At 30.5% G+C, this 17,289-nt stretch overlaps 3 protein-coding genes across 3 annotated transcripts in view; all 3 read right to left on the bottom strand.

Annotated features, from left to right (window-relative positions):
• LOC145750652 (uncharacterized) overlaps positions 1 to 7,061 on the bottom strand; it is a 12,181-nt gene extending 5,120 nt beyond the window's left edge. Inside the window, exons 1-8 of the mRNA XM_082566729.1 lie at positions 6,900 to 7,061; positions 6,293 to 6,466; positions 5,959 to 6,112; positions 5,749 to 5,855; positions 5,168 to 5,341; positions 4,715 to 4,915; positions 4,514 to 4,626; positions 4,304 to 4,417 (exon numbers count right to left, since the gene is read on the bottom strand). Coding sequence (XP_082422855.1) covers positions 4,304 to 4,417; positions 4,514 to 4,626; positions 4,715 to 4,915; positions 5,168 to 5,341; positions 5,749 to 5,855; positions 5,959 to 6,112; positions 6,293 to 6,466; positions 6,900 to 6,990 — 1,128 coding nt within the window. The 5' untranslated portion in view covers positions 6,991 to 7,061. The remainder of the gene's footprint in view (positions 1 to 4,303; positions 4,418 to 4,513; positions 4,627 to 4,714; positions 4,916 to 5,167; positions 5,342 to 5,748; positions 5,856 to 5,958; positions 6,113 to 6,292; positions 6,467 to 6,899) is intronic.
• LOC145751028 (uncharacterized) lies at positions 3,357 to 4,198 on the bottom strand. Its single transcript, XM_082567097.1, has one exon. It carries the CDS (start codon positions 4,013 to 4,015, stop codon positions 3,377 to 3,379), a length of 639 nt encoding a protein of 212 aa, XP_082423223.1. The 5' UTR covers positions 4,016 to 4,198; the 3' UTR covers positions 3,357 to 3,376.
• Positions 7,062 to 8,476: 1,415 nt separating the features above from the next.
• LOC145750880 (receptor-type tyrosine-protein phosphatase epsilon-like) lies at positions 8,477 to 15,979 on the bottom strand. Its single transcript, XM_082566952.1, has 22 exons — positions 15,858 to 15,979; positions 15,445 to 15,615; positions 15,277 to 15,361; positions 14,558 to 14,699; positions 14,336 to 14,370; positions 14,108 to 14,184; positions 13,525 to 13,594; positions 13,251 to 13,357; positions 13,005 to 13,101; positions 12,744 to 12,811; positions 12,457 to 12,591; positions 12,197 to 12,325; positions 11,914 to 12,053; positions 11,559 to 11,694; positions 11,325 to 11,425; positions 11,112 to 11,224; positions 10,895 to 10,965; positions 9,420 to 9,539; positions 9,216 to 9,353; positions 8,961 to 9,106; positions 8,642 to 8,777; positions 8,477 to 8,551 (listed from the first exon to the last, which is right to left on the bottom strand). The coding sequence occupies exons 2-22, from the start codon at positions 15,511 to 15,513 to the stop codon at positions 8,477 to 8,479; spliced, it is 2,190 nt and encodes a 729-aa protein (XP_082423078.1). The 5' UTR covers positions 15,514 to 15,615; positions 15,858 to 15,979.
• Positions 15,980 to 17,289: the final 1,310 nt, after the last annotated feature.

Genomic DNA, 17,289 nt, shown 5'->3' with positions numbered 1-17,289 from the left:
ATGGAAAGCATGGGTATTGTCAGAAGATCAGCCAGCCCGTGGGCATCTCCATTGCACATGGTTAAGAAATCCAACGGTGATTGGAGACCATGTGGAGATTACAGACGACTAAATGCTGTTACCACGCCCGATAGATACCCCATACCACATATTCAAGATTTTTCTGCGAATTTAGAAAACGCAAACATATTTTCAAAAATAGACCTTGTTAGAGGCTACCACCAAGTATCTGTAGCAACAGAAGATATTCCAAAAACTGCAGTCATTACTCCTTTTGGCTTATTTGAGTACATAAGAATGCCCTTTGGATTAAAAAATGCAGCACAAACTTTTCAAAGACTGATGGATTGTGTGTGCCGGAATCTTAATTTTGTTTTCGTGTACTTAGATGATATTTTGGTAGCAAGCAAGTCAAAAAGCGAACATTACCAGCATCTCAAAGAATTGTTTACGCGTCTGAACGAAAACGGTCTAATAATAAACGCGACTAAATGTCAATTCGGACAAACAAGTATTGAATTTTTAGGCCACCGCATTGACCACGAAGGAGCCAAGCCTTTACCAAATAAAGTGGAGGTAATAAACAATTTTCCACGACCAACCTCATTTCAAGAACTGCAACGGTTTGCTGGCATGATCAATTTTTATCATCGTTTTCTACCAAGAGTGGCTAACATCATGCGACCGATTTACGAAGAAATTAAAAAAAAATCTAAACCTCTACTGTGGAGTGATCAACTAAATAACGCATTTGTTAAAGCTAAAAACATTTTAGTTAATGCCACTATGCTTTCCCATCCACAAGTAGGAGCGCCAACTGCGTTAACTGTGGATGCTTCCGATATAGCTGTTGGGGGAGTACTACAGCAAAATATATATGGTTTGTGGAAACCATTGGCCTTCTTTAGCAAACATCTACGGCCACCTGAAATAAAATACAGTGCGTTCGACCGTGAACTTCTAGCATTACATCTTGCTATTCGTCATTTTAGGTACTTCTTGGAAGGACGGCACTTTGTAGCTTTTACCGATCACAAACCACTTACTTATGCATTAACTAAAACTACTTCACCATGGTCAGCTCGCCAACAACGACAACTTAGCGCTATTTCGGAATACACTACGGATATCCGCCATATAGAAGGAAAAAAGAATTTTGTTGCTGACGCATTATCAAGACCTGGAATAAATGTCATACAGGCATCTTTAGGAATCAATTTTTCAGATATGGCCTTAGATCAAGAAAGAGATAAAGAAATTATAAATGAATTGAAAGCCAACTCTAGTTTAAAAATTGAAAAATTTTCTTGCGACAAAAACCAGACTTCGCTTTTATGTGACACAACAACTGGATCACCGCGACCGCTTGTTCCGGAATCTTGGCGTCGAAAAATATTTGATTTAGTTCATGGTTTATCGCATCCATCGATACGAAGCACAAAGAAACTAATTGCTGAAAAATTTGTTTGGAAAGGACTTAAAAAACAAATTGGCGAATGGGCAAAACAATGTGTTTATTGCCAAAAAGCTAAGGTCCACAAATGCACAAGAGCCCCACTGCACCACTATTCATTGCCTGTAAAACGATTTGATCATTTAAATATTGACCTTGTGGGACCTTTGCCGCCATCTCAAGGTTTTAGATATTTGCTTACTGTAGTTGACCGGTTCACAAGGTGGCCAGAGGCGTACCCACTGCAAGAAACATCGACGACATCATGTGCAAAAGTTTTTATTCAACAATGGATATCTCGTTTTGGAATACCGTCAACATTGTCGTCAGACTGAGGAGCACAGTTTACATCAAAACTATGGTCAGATATTGCTAAGTTTATGGGCACTTCTTTGCAATTTACCACAGCATTTCACCCACAGGCCAACGGCCTGGTGGAGCGATTCCATAGACAACTTAAGGCATCGTTGATGTCGCGACTTAAAGACAACAATTGGGTTGACGAACTGCCTTGGGTTCTACTCGGAATTAGAACCACACCCAAAGAAGATTTAGGATGTTCCTCAGCAGAAATGGTGTATGGAGCACCACTCACCATTCCAGGCCCTTTTGTGGAGGCTACCGACCACAACAACGCACCTGGAGATTTTTTACAAAAGCTCCGCCACGTTATAAAACAAGAAGCGCCTCAAACCTCGTGGCATTGTAAACCAAATAGCTACATACCTTCTGATTTAAAGAACAGCAGCTTTGTTTTTATTAAGAAAGTGGGATACAAGGCGCCACTTTGCACCCCATATGAAGGTCCATATAAAGTTATTAAGCACGGATTAAAAACTTTTAAGATTGATATCGGCGGACGTACAGAAATCATTTCGATTGACCGCATAAAACCTGCGTATCTGGATCGCAATATGCCTGTACAACTAGCCCAACCAAAGTTACGAGGCAGACCTCGTAAGCAAGTAATTCTAGAAGAAACGAACGTAAAAACCCATATAGAGACGAAAACAAACTGTCGAAGAGATGGTAACAAGCGTCAAATTAAACCACCACAACGGTTTACCCATTTAACGTAAATGAACAATTTTCCGCTTCTGGAGGGGGGTAATGTAGCGGCCCCTTAGGGACACGTGATTTTGCCTGATAAGAAGTCTGGGCTACAGTCTTATCTTTTGCCTTTTTTGTATTATGTTGTGTTTTATAAACCGACTACTAATTCATTACTTACTTAACTGTTTTTGCTTAACTGAATAATAAATTATATTGGTTTAGCTACCGAAGAAACAACAGACATGAGAGAATTGGCTTTAAAAGCAGATAAATTATGCTTAGCTAAACCCCAATTTTCTGGGTTAGTTTCTAAAGTTTATAGATCCCATGAAACTGATTGGAAGTATAATAAACGTCAACCAAATAAAAAAAATCTATGTTTTTATCATCAACGTTTCGGAAATAAAGCCAGGCAGTGCTGTCCACCTTGCAGTTTTTCGGAAAACGAATATGCCGGTCGTCAATAACGATGAGGGCGGCCGGCGGCACGTTTAATTTATACTTCGTTAAAGACAAGTGTTCAAAACAAAACTTTTTAGTTGATACTGGAGCTGAAATAAGCGTATACCCACCAAGAAGAATTGATCGATATAATGGCTCTAACCAGAAAAAGCTTCGAGCCGCCAACGGAAGCGAGATTAAGACGTACGGCCAACGCCTATTACATTTGGATTTACCGTTTGGTAAATTTAAATGGATTTTCACAATCGCAGAAGTATCTCAACCACTGCTCGGGGCAGATTTTCTTCGAGCCAATTCGCTTTTGGTAGACATAAAAAACAAAACATTAATTAGCGCTAAATTAAACACAAACTGTTCGATTGAGTTGTTAGATGTCTCAGCCCCCAGAATAAACGCAATTGGTTTACATCAAAACCAATATGCTGCTTTACTCGCACAATTTCCACTGATAACAACTCCAAATTTCCAGCAAAAGCAAACCAAACACAAGGTGGAACATTTTCTTATAACAAACGGGCGACCGATTAGCGCCCGTGCACGTAGACTGCCACCAGACAAACTGGTACAAGCCAAGCATAATTTATCTGCTTTTAAAGCCAATTCTCTCATGTCTGTTGTTTCTTCGGTAGCTAAACCAACTCTCACTTCCTCGGGCAGTAGTTGCAAAAACATATGTTTAAAGAGAAAACACGATCCGTGATTTCCCATCAATGCCAGCATTTCGTCCATCACAGCAGAAGGTTTTCTATCTCCAAGTTCTGGCATTTCAATTATTCTTTGGGCTCGTTCTTCCTCGGAAAGCTCAAACGTTTTTAAAAGTCGTTCTTTGATAGCAATATATTTTCCTTTTGTTGGTGGATTTTCCATAAAATCGATTACGCGTTTTGCTGTATCCTGGTCTAGTGCTGCGATAACATGGCAGTATTTCGTTTCGTCGATTGTTATATTTCGCAGAGTAAATTGGGCTTCTGCTTGGTTAAACCAAATTTTGGCATGTTGCGACCAAAAGGTTGGCAGTTTAACCGCTACAGCATTTTCTTGCGTCATATTGTTTTAAAATTTTCGTTTTAAAACGTCGGGGTCACCAATTTAGCGTATATAAATTGTAACAATATAATTTATTATTCAGTTAAGCAAAAACAGTTAAGTAAGTAATGAATTGGTAGTCGGTTTATAAAACACAACATAATACAAAAAAGGCAAAAGATAAGACTGTAGCCCAGACTTCTTATCAGGCAAAATCACGTGTCCCTAAGGGGCCGCTACAATATATTAATTGCAAAAATAATATTCACAAAAACATTTTTTTTACTTAAATTAATGCTTAATGTTTACCTTTGCTATGTAGGTAGTTCTTGGTTTTAAACCTTTAACAACAGCATAAGATTGATTATAACTGAAGTGATTTGATAAAATTACACTCTGTGAGTCAGATAATAAAATATTCACCTAAAGTAATATAAAAGTTAAAACTATTATCCAGTATTTGCAATTGCAAATAAAATAAATTGACTTCTTAACAACAAATTTTTTTTACTAGCTTACTTGTACATTTAAGGTCAAGTTAGAATAGATTGATTGAAGGGACAATAGATTTGTACTCCAGGTTACATTAATAGAGTTACCATCACATTGTACAGGATAAGCTTGTGTGGTCACTAAAATATAAGTTTGAGTTAAATTACCAACAATATTAATTAAAACTTCGAATATTTTTTTTATTATTAGATTATAAAGTTTATTTACATTGATATTGACAGGCAAAGTTGTAAGTTTCTGTACAGTTTATTGGTATTAGATTCCAAGAACCATTTTGATAATGAAATGCTGTGCACAAATTAGAAGGAGTTTGTGGTAATGTAAAGAAGTTAACTTGAGTTTGATCAAGCCAAACCCAGTTGTTATCTGAATATTTTGCTCCAATTATTACATGTGTGTCTGGTATATCTACAAAATTTAAAATAAAAGTACTATACTTTTTGGTATATTAATGTATTTATATAATATTTTGAGTAAATCTCTTTGTAAAAAAAGTAATTAGTTGAAGTTTGTAGATTTCAAGACCAATGTCTAATTTAAATACTTATCTAAAACTAGAAAATAGAAAAGTTATATGTAACCAAAATATATTGTAGCTTTATGAAACTTAAAAAAAATAATTTAAGCAAAAATACACCTGTAAAAACGGTTTTTAATTACCTGGTACATATATTGTATTTGTTAAATATACAAATCCTTCAATACCCAGAGTTGAATCATTAGTTAACTTGGTGGAAAAAGGTTGAGTATCTCTATTTAAAAGATACCTTTTCAATGAGTTCCCATTGTTGGAAGATCCAAAGAGTTGAAAGTCAAAAGCAGTTTGTCCTTCATCTGGTTATTTAAAGTAATTGTATAAATTGTATATATATTTTAAATTAATAAACCATAGGGTCCAAGTTTTTTACCTGTTCTGACATTTATACATCAAAAACAAGTTGAATGTTTTGCTCAAAAATATAGGTATACAGTTAGACTATTAATGCTTTCAAATCCAATGTTTGATTAATATAATAAAACACATAAAAATATGTAAACCAAACAAATTATCTAATTAAGCATTAAAAAATGTTTTAAAACGCTTTGGATTTTAGTTGGGTTGACAATACTACTAGAGTGACAACACTACCATTTTAATTTTTTTTTAAGATTCAAATTAAGATTGCAGACCAACCTAAAATACCATTGTTTAATTAACAAAATTATTAATTAAAATAGTTTAAATTTTATTTTATACTTACTCATAGGATTAGCAACACAATGCGACGGTTTATGCCTTACTTCAATACTCCACCTTTGATTTTGAATATGGCAAAATATAAGAGGTTCTGTAAATCCAGATCTTGAACTAGAATTTAAATATTATATTAAGTTTATTAAGTTTGTACATTTTAGCATAAAAAGATTAAAATAATAGCCTTAATATAAAGCATTATAATTTTTAAATAAACCTTTTATAAAGATCAACATAAGCAATGTCTCCTAGACGTCCAGCACTCATCCAACCATCAGTTTCATTAGGTGATAAAGCATATCTGTATCCTCTACCCTGTTCAGTTGGTAGATTCTGCACTCTTTTGTAAAATATCCACACCCTTTGCAAACCTGTTAAAATTAAAAAAACTGTATTTAAAAATACAAAAACCAAATAAAGCTGTTAATATAAAACAATAAAAACTTATAAGCAAAAAAAGTTCTAACACTTATTTATATGTATCATAAATATATATATAATATTTTTTAACAAACTGCTTGATGCTCAGATAGTAAATAATTGTATTTTACCATTCCTATATTTATTGTTAATAAGATTGATAACAAAATCATTTGTTTGTTGATCTTGAATTGAAGTCAAATTTCCACCATTTTTTTTACAAAAATTCTCAGCATTTTTCACATCAAGTTGATTGTCTGATAAATTGTATATAGTATTTCCAATTCCAATTAAACTGTCACAAGCTAAGTAAACATGTATATGTGTTTAAATGAACTTAATATATCAATGTTTGTAGTTCATTGTTTAGAAATCGTTAAATATCAGATTAAAAGTTACTTTTAAAACACAAAAACGACTTTAACGCTATTAAAGCTCATTTAACAGTTTAAAATCCACGTGATTTTAATAACAGCGTGTTTCCCATTTTTGATATTACTTAAAAAAATACTAGTATTTTTATATTTATTTATCCTCAATATAGAAGTATGTTAGTACCTTATAAAAAGCCTCTTTCATTAGCAATATTTCACAACTTTTTTCTCAAATCAATAAGTTAATTACAAATGGTTGCATATAAAATTTTGGCGGAAATAATAAAATAAATTCAATAAATGATAAAAATCAATAAGTTTTAAGTTTGAGTTTCACATTTTGACTTAAGTAAATAAATATTACCTCCTTCGCTTGAAGTTGAAAAACAAAGAATAAACAAGATTACCGTATAAATCAAACAATAAATATATGGCTTCACGTCAATATTTTTCATGTTTTATACGGCATATGGGCTGCGCTACTACTATATGCTAAAAGATTAAAACATATTTAATAGTCTACCTATCGTCTTATCCTATTTATCAATTGACTTTACAGTTCCTAAAACTATGTGTCAGCGTAACTATATCAGCGGAAAAGAGAAATACCACGTGAATATTATCTATAGTTAAAATAGTGTGGGCATACATTTGTTGCATGACACATATTTTTTAAAACGTAAAAATAATATCTTAATTAGCCTTCCGCATATTTTTAACCAAGTAAGACTACAACAAAAGTTATATAGTTATTAAAATACTTGGCCTCATTATTTAATACATTTGGCCCCAAGTGATTTTACGTAATGTCAAAACTGAAAGCAGTTTAATTATGGGCTTAATTGTTAATATTCTACAAACAAAATCCCAAATTGCCAAGTTAACGCGTAACTGAGTTGGGGCAACTAATGTTACTCTTACTCTATGCTTAGGTCGTAAGATTGAACTTTCCACACTGAAAACAATAAATAAAAATGTGTTTAAATTTAAAGTTTATAGTTTTTAAAATATATGGGCAAATAGCATATATTTAAAAAAAAATATATTATTTAATTACGTTGTTAGTTTAAAAAATGAGTGGCGCATGAGTATTAAGTATCACCGCAATACCAGTTTCCGTGTGACAATCATATTTTTTTTATGTAAGTCGTAAGTCATTATTATTACAAACCTTTTCTTTAGCAACATTATACAAACCAAAAAATTGATATTTAATTGTTATTGGGTGGATTGCTCGAGTAAATATTAAATTTGCTTACATAATTTTTCAATTTTTATTTTATATAATATAATATTTTTATTAAGAGCAAATGAAAAAAAAAAGTTTTCATAATAAACTGAAGTTAGAATTTTGAAATAACATCATCAGAAATAAACCTTAAGTCCTCTTTAACAAAAATAAAATATTTTTTTTACATTTGTAACCCCCCCAATTAACATAAAATGCTCTTAAATTTAGTATTATTTTTTAATATTTAAAAATAATTTTTATATTTTAGAATGATAAAAAATTAAAAAAAATATCAAAATATATTTTCTGAATTAAAATAGGATTTAATAAACACATAAATAAAAATATAAACATATTTTAATAACTTGTTGCCTGTATGCTATATTGTTGATTAAAAAGTTTCTTTAAGATTCGGTTTTAAAATATTTACGACAAAAATTGAACTTTAGTTACTATAACAAAAAAAATACTTATTTTTTAATAAAAGATTTTTAATAAAAAGTACCTGTTTTTTCTTGTATAAAAATAAATACAATTTTTACAAATAAGTACAGGTAAAAAAGTTTTTGCCTCGCATATTTTAAAATTTCCAAGGCTTTGTTAAAACCCAAAATCTATCATTTTTCATTAAAATTATAATTTTGATATTAAGTTTGTTATGTAATAAATACAAACAAAACAGTTTTTAAACACTACATTTTATATTTATTCTATTCAAAGTTGCCATAAGTTTCAAAGGTTTGCAGATATTGAGAAACAAATTGGAAACAGAAATGATATAGCTCCTGCAATATAAAAATTGTTTGACTTTACAGCATGAACAAGGTGTAATTAAAAATTAGGTATAAAAATATAAATTTCGGCAAAATACTTACATATTGATTGACCATGTTGGGCCTCATATCTCTAAGATCTTTGATTGCTCGAAATACATCAATCCTACGCTGGGATTTCAATCTTTCTAAAATATTCATCAGTGAAATAATAAGACCAGTTCTTGTACAACCATTTCTTAAATAAAAAAATTGTATTACAATGGAAGATATTTTATTTGACCAGACTTTGTGATGTGATCTGTCAGTTAACTATTGCATCTAAATGTGTTTTAAGAATTCTTTAAACATGATGAATAATAACACCCTACCTTAAAGACAATTTTATAAAACATAAACCTTCTAAAAATTAAATATTTACCTGCAATGTACAAGTGACAAACTAGTTTCTGAGTCACTTGAAAAAAGCATTTGATTTGTGATAACATCAAGCAAAACCCCAACACTTGGTGGGGTAGTGTCATCACTCCAAGTGGTCAATGTCAAATGGTTTATTGACTTGGGTTGCTTGTAAAAGTTTTAATAATAGTTTTGAGATATTTATTTTTTATTTTTGATAAATCTAGTAACAAAAACGCTTTTAAACTTGATATATATATATATTTAAATAGCTTACAAATTGATTGCTTTTAGATGAAAGGGTTAGAAGTTTCTTAATACAGCCTTTCATCACATTCTCTTTAACAACCTTTACCAAAAAGTTGCCATGCTGAATGGTTCCACCTACTCCTGTTGTTAATATCCAATCAAAGGTCTATAAACAAAAAAATACTTACAATTTTCTTATTAAAACAGTTTAAAATGAAAGATCAAAAATTACCATAATTTGTAGTTGTACAATTGTGTTGATAGCATTTTGTGAAACCATATTCCAAAACAACTCAGCAGTGTCATCTCGTGGATTTTGTGCAGCAACAAACTTTCTCACACATTCTGCATTCTATAAACAAATAAAAAAAAGTATTGTTTTCCTAAAATACCTGTTATTTACTAAAACTTTAGTTTAGATGTTACAAACTACCATAGCTATAAAACTGTTTTAAATTATATAATCGAATGCCAGACACTTCGGCCCCCGGACACTTCGGCCAAAATTTTTTTTTCAAAACAGCGGGGATTTTGCATTTTAATTACCGCGATAAATTTTATTATCGCGTAGTTATATACAGTTTTTTAGACAGTATTTGAAACAAAATAAGCAGTAAATTAATATTTTTTTTAATAATAATGTGCAAGAACATGTTATCTTTCTTTTGCCGTGTAAATTTTTTAATTTTACAAACTAAAACCTATAAAAAACTAATTTTAAAAGCGCGAGCTTTTAGGTGACACAAGACGATGATGCATTATAATATCACGTGTTTTGCGAAATAGGGCCGTCTTTCTAAACGTGTTTGAAGAAAATAGATCATTAATTAATCATTTTTTACACTGAGGAATGTGCATAAATATGTTATTAGTTATTGAAAAAAATTTTTTTTATTTAATGACATATGTTGGTTTTTGGAATATTTATTTTTTTAAAGATTTTTGTTTCAAAAACCTTTTTTTAAAACGAAAGAAAGATGGGTGCTTTTGGCCTGCAAAATTTTATGACTAACATATGTCATTAACGTAACAACCAATAAAAACTTTTATATATACTGTACTTTATGCAAAATTTTATTTTGAATATCGGTAAACTATGGTCTTACGCTGACTTTATACACGGGAATTTCATCGCCGACTCCCCGCCGTTTTTTTGCAGGACAAATCTTTTGGCAACTCTTTAAACGTTTTATTCTTTGTGTTAATTTATATAAATTTATATACATTAACACGGGCAATAACTAATAACATATTTATGCACATTCCTCAGTGTAAAAAATGATTAATTAATGATCTATTTTCTTCAAATATCGTTTAGAAAGACGGCACTATTAGGCAAAATACGAGATATCATTATGCATTGTCCTCCGTCACCTAAAAGCGCGCGCTTTTAAAATTAGTTTTTTATAGGTATTAATTTGTAAAATTAAAAAATTGACACGGCAAAAGAAAGATAGCATGTTCTTGCACATTATTATTAAAAAAAAATATTAATTTACTGCTTATTTTGTTTCAAATAATGTCTAAAAAACTGTATATAACTACGCGAAAATAAAATTTATCGCCCTAATTAAAATGCCAAATCCCCGCTGTTTTAAAAAAAAAATTTTGGCCGAAGTGCCTAGCCGAAGTGTCCGGGGGCCGAAGTGTCTGGTTACCGTTTGGACCCCATTTCATATAAATCAACAAATTTTGCGAATGACTAACCTGTATATAAGATGCATTAACATACATTTTTAAACCAGAACCTTCCAAAACCATCACAATATTTTCATCATCTATAATAAAAATAGAATTAGTCTTCAGGTAATTTAATGTTATGTAATAGGTATTCTTAAATACCAATCATTTTCAGAATATCACAGTTTAGAAATATTTAATGTAATTACCTAAATACAAACAATTTATAACAGTTAAAAATTACTTGGTCTGCATAGAAGATCAACATTTTGATCGGAGTTATGATCAGCTGTTAAGTAGGTATGAAGGTCTACAAGTGTACTCAGCCTCTTGAATTCTGTTTGAGCTAATTGGGTTCTAAATTTAAAAATATTTTTAAAAAAGCATTTTTAATATTATATTAAATAAATTGCCTTTTTCTTTTTTCAATAATACACGAGTAAGAAAATAAACTTACATTCCATTGCTAGTTAATATGGAGAAGTCCTGTACTGAAAGATCACTGTTTGGAAGCATGTAGTTTTCCATTACAAGTTTAAAAACCAATCCATATTGGTTCTGAAGATAATTGCCAATGAGTTAACGTTTTTATGTAATAATAGAAAGGAATTATATAGAAAACAACGAGAAACAGTAAATTTACTGTTGCTATTACTAACAATATAGATCCATTTGCAAAAAAATTACTCACAGCATTTTGGACCATCTGAGTTCTATTTTTCCGCATTTCCAGAATAGTTTGATGAATGTCAGCTCCCTTTTGATCTTTGAGTTGATGAAATAAAATGTCCATCGCAATATAAGTTCCTGATCTACCTGCTCCAGCACTGCATTTAAATAAGATTAATAAACTAATGATTAAGGTGTATTTGTACATTACACAATTTTATTTAGCAAACCCTCAAAATTTAAAGTTCAACCTGCCATTTTTTAGTGCAGCTTTAGGTAAAAAACCAAAGTTTAGCATGCAAACCAAAAGTTAGGCTAGCATGGTAACCTGTTTTAGTTTATAAAAACTTTTACTTATACTTGAATAAAACAATAACCTGCAGTGAACAATAATGGGTGATGTGTCGACAGTCAATTGTTCTACCATGTCATGTAAATGAACAATAGTTGATGTAGTTTTTGGTACTCCATGGTCAGGCCAGGCCACCAACTGAAACTGGGTGATTTCTTGCTTGGCCTACATAAAAATTCTAAGTTAAAAATCGAAGTAACTAATTAAAATACAATTATTTTTAATTAAAGATTGAGACATATATATTTTGAAAGAATGATAAACTAAAAAACTTTTCAAATATTGTTTAGTTATGTTACTGATCTTACATCAAAAAAAGTAAGAATTAGTTTTCTTCTCAAAATTCCCTCAGAACACGATTCTTCAACATTTTGAATTTGAAATTTTCCAACTTGTTTGCTTTTGTTGATGTTAGGCCAATACTGGGAACATTTTTCCTAAAAAAAAATTGGACTTCTAAATTAACAAAAAAATTCTACAATGCCTGCAAATATGTGAAAATATAAATTCACACATCTCTTAGATTAAATATAACATTAGTTTTACAATAAAACTAAGTTATAACTACTTTACCATTTTCTACCAGGCTGGTAAGCATAACAATAACATTAGATTTTTGTTGATAAATCATTGTCCAAAAATCGTTGACAGTAAAGTCAGTTGGGCCTTGTGCTGCTATAAACTTCTTTTCTTGTTTGTAACCCTAAAAAAATGTTGAAATTGATAAAATAAATTTTCATCAACTTCAGTGAAAGGTAGTCAAAACTTGATGGTGTATATGCTTTACATTAGTATACACTAAGCTTGCTTTTTATGGTATTAAATAACAAACAAAATTTCCTTGACAATACTTACGTCCATAAAAGCAGCATTAATATAATCTCCATCTGTGTTATCCTCCAATATAACTCTAGCATGATCAACTAAAATCAAGAATACTGGAATTGAGTTTTAATACATACGTAGCGTGGGGGTAATATTTAAAGGCAACAATAAAAATTACCACAGGGTCAGTGTTTTAAATAAGAAACAGTTCGCTAGCATTTTTAAATCAAAATTTCCATGTGAAGTTAACAAACTTATATTTTTGCACCAAATACTTTATAATATACTTACATGGATAAATGTTTTTGTAACGATTTTTCTTTTTGCTACTTTCAAGTTTTGCATTCGTACATGGATTATCAAACTTCTTGCATTCATCAACCAATTTCTAACAAAACAAAACCCTGTTAGGCTATACTTTTTAAAGAACTTATACTACTTAACTAAATACAATAAATTAGAAACTGTTAACCAAAAAAAAGGATCAATTATATTAATGTGGGAATTTAAAAACTTGACAACCACAACGTTAAATACCAGGAAAAACGTCTGTAATTTTTTGTTTCTAATAATATCAACATATTTTGATCGTAGATCTTTTCCTTTAATAAAAGTTGGGGAACGAGATGGCTTGGTCGGTTTTACTAGAAATAAAATATTAAAAAAACAAAAGATGCCAGAACAAAATAGAAAACAATTAAAAAACAAAATTATAATAAAGTTAACAGCGCAACAAACTACCCAATTTAATAAACTTTTAAATTTTGAAATGATTTAAATTTAAATGACTATATTAAAAATTTTCTTCTACCTGCACTAGTTTTATCTGAGTCAGCATTTTGATTGTTTGATGGTGAAACAAAATTAACATAGTCAGAATTCTGTATTATTAACAAGCATGTTAAATTAATTTACCGGCAGTGGTGTAGTGGTAAAAACACTTGCTACACCACACATGAGGTCATGGGTTTAATTCCCACTACTCTTATGCTGTAGCGCCCTTTAGTGAAGGGCTATAAATGGTATAAACTCCTGTCAAGCCAGCACTTAATCAGCAGCATAATACTGGGCAATTATAATCTATAATATCCCAAAATGCCACAGGCAACTCAAGGCTCAGTCAGAGTAACTGAGGTAGTTTATGTTTAGTTCACGCATTAGACCTTTGCGCATTGGACCTTCCCACATTAAAGATAAAGATATATACAAAAAATAAAAATTTAAAAACTTTAAACCCATAAAAAATTAATTTAAAATTAAATTTTGTTGACTTACCCCAAAAACAGTTATGTGTGTTAGGTTTTTTAGGGCATTGTTAAAAGCAAACAACTGACAAAAGCAAACGAATAAATTATTTTTAATTTTTTTTATTGAAACAAAAACTAATAACTTACAGTTGCAGTAGTTGCTTGTGGCGCTGGTGATAAATCATTAGTTTGGTCGGTATCATGATTTTTCACAACTGCATTTCCTGTCAGGTAAAAATGTGGAAAATACCAGATTAGTTATCAGGTAGTATGGTCATTAATATTCATAACCGATACAACAACTTAAGATTGGACCAGGTAACAAATGCAACCCTGTGTTTAGGCTGAAAAATACCACTTTAAAAAAGGACTTACCAATTGGTTTTAGTAAAAACTTGCTATCTCCATTTCTAAAATTAAAATATTAAGTTAGTATTTATTTAATTAAATAGATATGTATGGTATACAACAGGTTTGTTCACTAGAATATAAAATTTATATTAACAAAAAATTAAACTTGGGTTACCAACAAGCTCAGGATTATTACAAGAATTTAGAAATAGTTTTTTGTAATCATGCATTTTCACATTTTTTTACCTTCTTTTTTTCATAAAAATAATAACCAAGATGATAACTATTATTACAAAAACACCAACGACTGGACCAATGATAGCTGCAATTGGCACACCAGTTGTACCAGTTTGGCCACCAGTTCCATTACCACTTCCCCCACCAGTTCCTTAATATGAAAAATTTAATAAAAAAAATGTTTTTTTTTTATTTTTTTGGCCAAGAGTAACTCATTTATTAACAAAAAGAAGATGTAACTTTTTTTTTTTTGTATATATCTTTATCCTCGATGTGGAAAAGTCGAATGCGCGACTTGAACATAGAGTAACATAAGTTACTCCGACCCAGTCTTGAGTTGCCTGTGGCAGTTTGGGATATTATAGAGACTATAATTGCGTGGTAATTATGCTGCTGTTTAAGTGCTGGCTCAGAAGGAGTTCATACCGTTTATAGCGCCTTACTCAAGGGCGCTACAGCATGAGATCACTGGGGATTGAACCCACGACCTCATGTGTGGTGTAGCAAGAGTTCTTACCACTACACCACACTGCCAGTAACTTTTGATATATACCTTTTATTTGTCTATTAGAAATAAAAAAATATTAGAAAAATTAATGTCTGCCCAATAAAATTTTAAATTTAAAACCCAGAATTTTATTTTAAAATAATGGAATGATTAACATGACTTAGACTAGCACAAAGTTCATTAAACTTTATTACATGCATATACCAAACAATGTTTTTACCTGGTTCTATTATTTCAATTGGTGAAACACAAGTTCCATTTACATTCTCCCATTCTCCAAAACCCTCACAAGATTTTGCTCTTATCTGAAACAACAGTTTATACAAAATAAAATCATTTACAAATTGTATTTTTAAAAAATATTTTAACCTGAATTAAAATACATTACCCTAAATGTAACAGTTTTGTTGTAATTATGAACATCTAAAGGTATTTCCATGAAGTATTCATTTTCCATTAAAGTTAATGAGCTTGAATTGATGGTAATCAATGATACAGTTGTGTTATTTACTGTATTTGTATTGACTGATGATGTATTTAAAATGCTTTGGCCTTCAATCTAAACCAAACATAAAAATGATATTTTTTCTTATATATATCTAAGATTAACTTATTTTGTAAACAACATAACAAGTATAGTAGTTAAAGCACTTAAATTAGTTCATATGACCCTAACTTAGTACTTACTGCTTTCATATTGCATAATTAAGTAAATTACTTACTTTTTGCCTAAACAATTAGTTGGTAACTAAGTAATAAGCCTGGAAATTCACAAATGAATCAATAAAAAAAAAATTTAACCTCATATAAAATAATGTCATCCACATAACTAGTTGGTATTGGCCACTTAATAATACAATTAGGTTGAGTTGAATCAACATAAGATGAAGTTATGACATCAGGAATTCCAAAACTGGTTGTAACACTTGAATTTGATGTTACTGATTGATTACCACAATTACCAAGAATTACTGTTACCTAATATAAGAAAGTTTAAAATAAAAGTTTTTTTTTTGTATATATCTTTATCCTCGAAAACATAAAGTAACCCCAGTTACTCCAACCCAGTCTCGAGTTGCCTTTAGCAGTTTGGGATAATATAAAATATAATTGCCTGATAATTACGCTGCCATTTAAGTGCTGGCTCAGCATGAGTTTATACCGTTTATAGGCCCTTACTCAAAGGTGCTACAGCATGAGATTACTGGGTATTAAACCCCAAATAAGATTAAACCCCTAATAATGGGGATTAAACCCCTAATAAGTGTTTTGACCACCCACCAGGCTGCCGGTAGTTATTACCTGACAATTTTAAAAAAAATTAATTTTGTGCATTATCCTAAATGTTAAAACAATTTCAAGTTTTTGAAATTTTCCATATTAAAAACCTATTTGTTTGAAACCTTAATATTTAGATTAAGAAGATATAGCTCTTTTCTATAAAAACTACTTGTTTTACCTTTGCTATGTAGGTTGTTCTATGTGTTAGGCCATTAACAACAGCATAAGATTGATTATAAATGTAAAGATTTGATAATATGGGACTTTGTAATCCAGATAACAAAATATCCACCTAGAAAAAAAATTTAAGTCTGCTTAGACTTTTTTAGTTTACCAAATTTAACAAATTAAATTGTTATTCTTTTACCTGGGTAGTTAAGTTTAAGTTAGAGTAGTTTGATTGAAGTGGTAATAAATTTGTACTCCAGGTTACATTAACAGAGTTACCATCACATTGTACAGGGCAAGCTTGTGTGGTTACTAAATATTAAAAACAAGTGATGATAACATGCAAAGTGGTTAAGTATTTAAAGTATATATACAATTGTAATAACATATAAGTGAAAAAAATTTAGTTATTATTGTAATGTAGTTTTTAAGGCAAGTTTACACTGATATTGGCAGGCAAAGTTGTATGTTTCTGTACAGTTAATTTGTATTAAATTCCAAAAACCATTTTGATAATGAAATGCTGTGCACAAATTAGAAGGAGTTTGTGGTAATGTAAAGAAGTTAACTGGAGTTTGATCAGACCAAACCCAGTTGTTATTTGAATATTTTGCTCCAATTATTACATTTTCTGGCACATCTACAATGTAAAAAAGTGTTGAAGAAATGGGTCGATTTTAATAAAAGTATAATTTTTTTTGTTAAAACCTAATTTAACTGTTTTAAAGAAAAACAATATATAAATCCCTTTTATCCAAAATATAAATCATACTGAAAAACAGTA

The sequence above is a fragment of the Corella eumyota genome, chromosome 4, assembly GCF_963082875.1.
Source record: "Corella eumyota chromosome 4, kaCorEumy4.1, whole genome shotgun sequence".
Classification (NCBI taxonomy): domain Eukaryota; kingdom Metazoa; phylum Chordata; class Ascidiacea; order Phlebobranchia; family Corellidae; genus Corella; species Corella eumyota.
Note: the sequence above shows the minus strand (reverse complement) of the source record. Positions and strands in the feature narration are given on the sequence as shown.

What these genes read in the sequence shown, in the direction of transcription:
- LOC145750880 (XM_082566952.1), bottom strand. Translation starts at nt 15,513, where the DNA reads ATGGAAAATGAATACTTCATGGAAATACCTTTAGATGTTCATAATTAC. An exon ending in TTAATGCTGCTTTTATGGAC is followed by an intron (nt 12,592 to 12,743) that starts GTAAGTATTGTC and finishes ACATTTTTTTAG; the next exon opens with GGTTACAAACAAGAAAAGAA. An exon ending in TTAATGCATCTTATATACAG is followed by an intron (nt 9,540 to 10,894) that starts GTTAGTCATTCG and finishes ATTTGTTTATAG; the next exon opens with AATGCAGAATGTGTGAGAAA.
- LOC145751028 (XM_082567097.1), bottom strand. Translation starts at nt 4,015, where the DNA reads ATGACGCAAGAAAATGCTGTAGCGGTTAAACTGCCAACCTTTTGGTCG.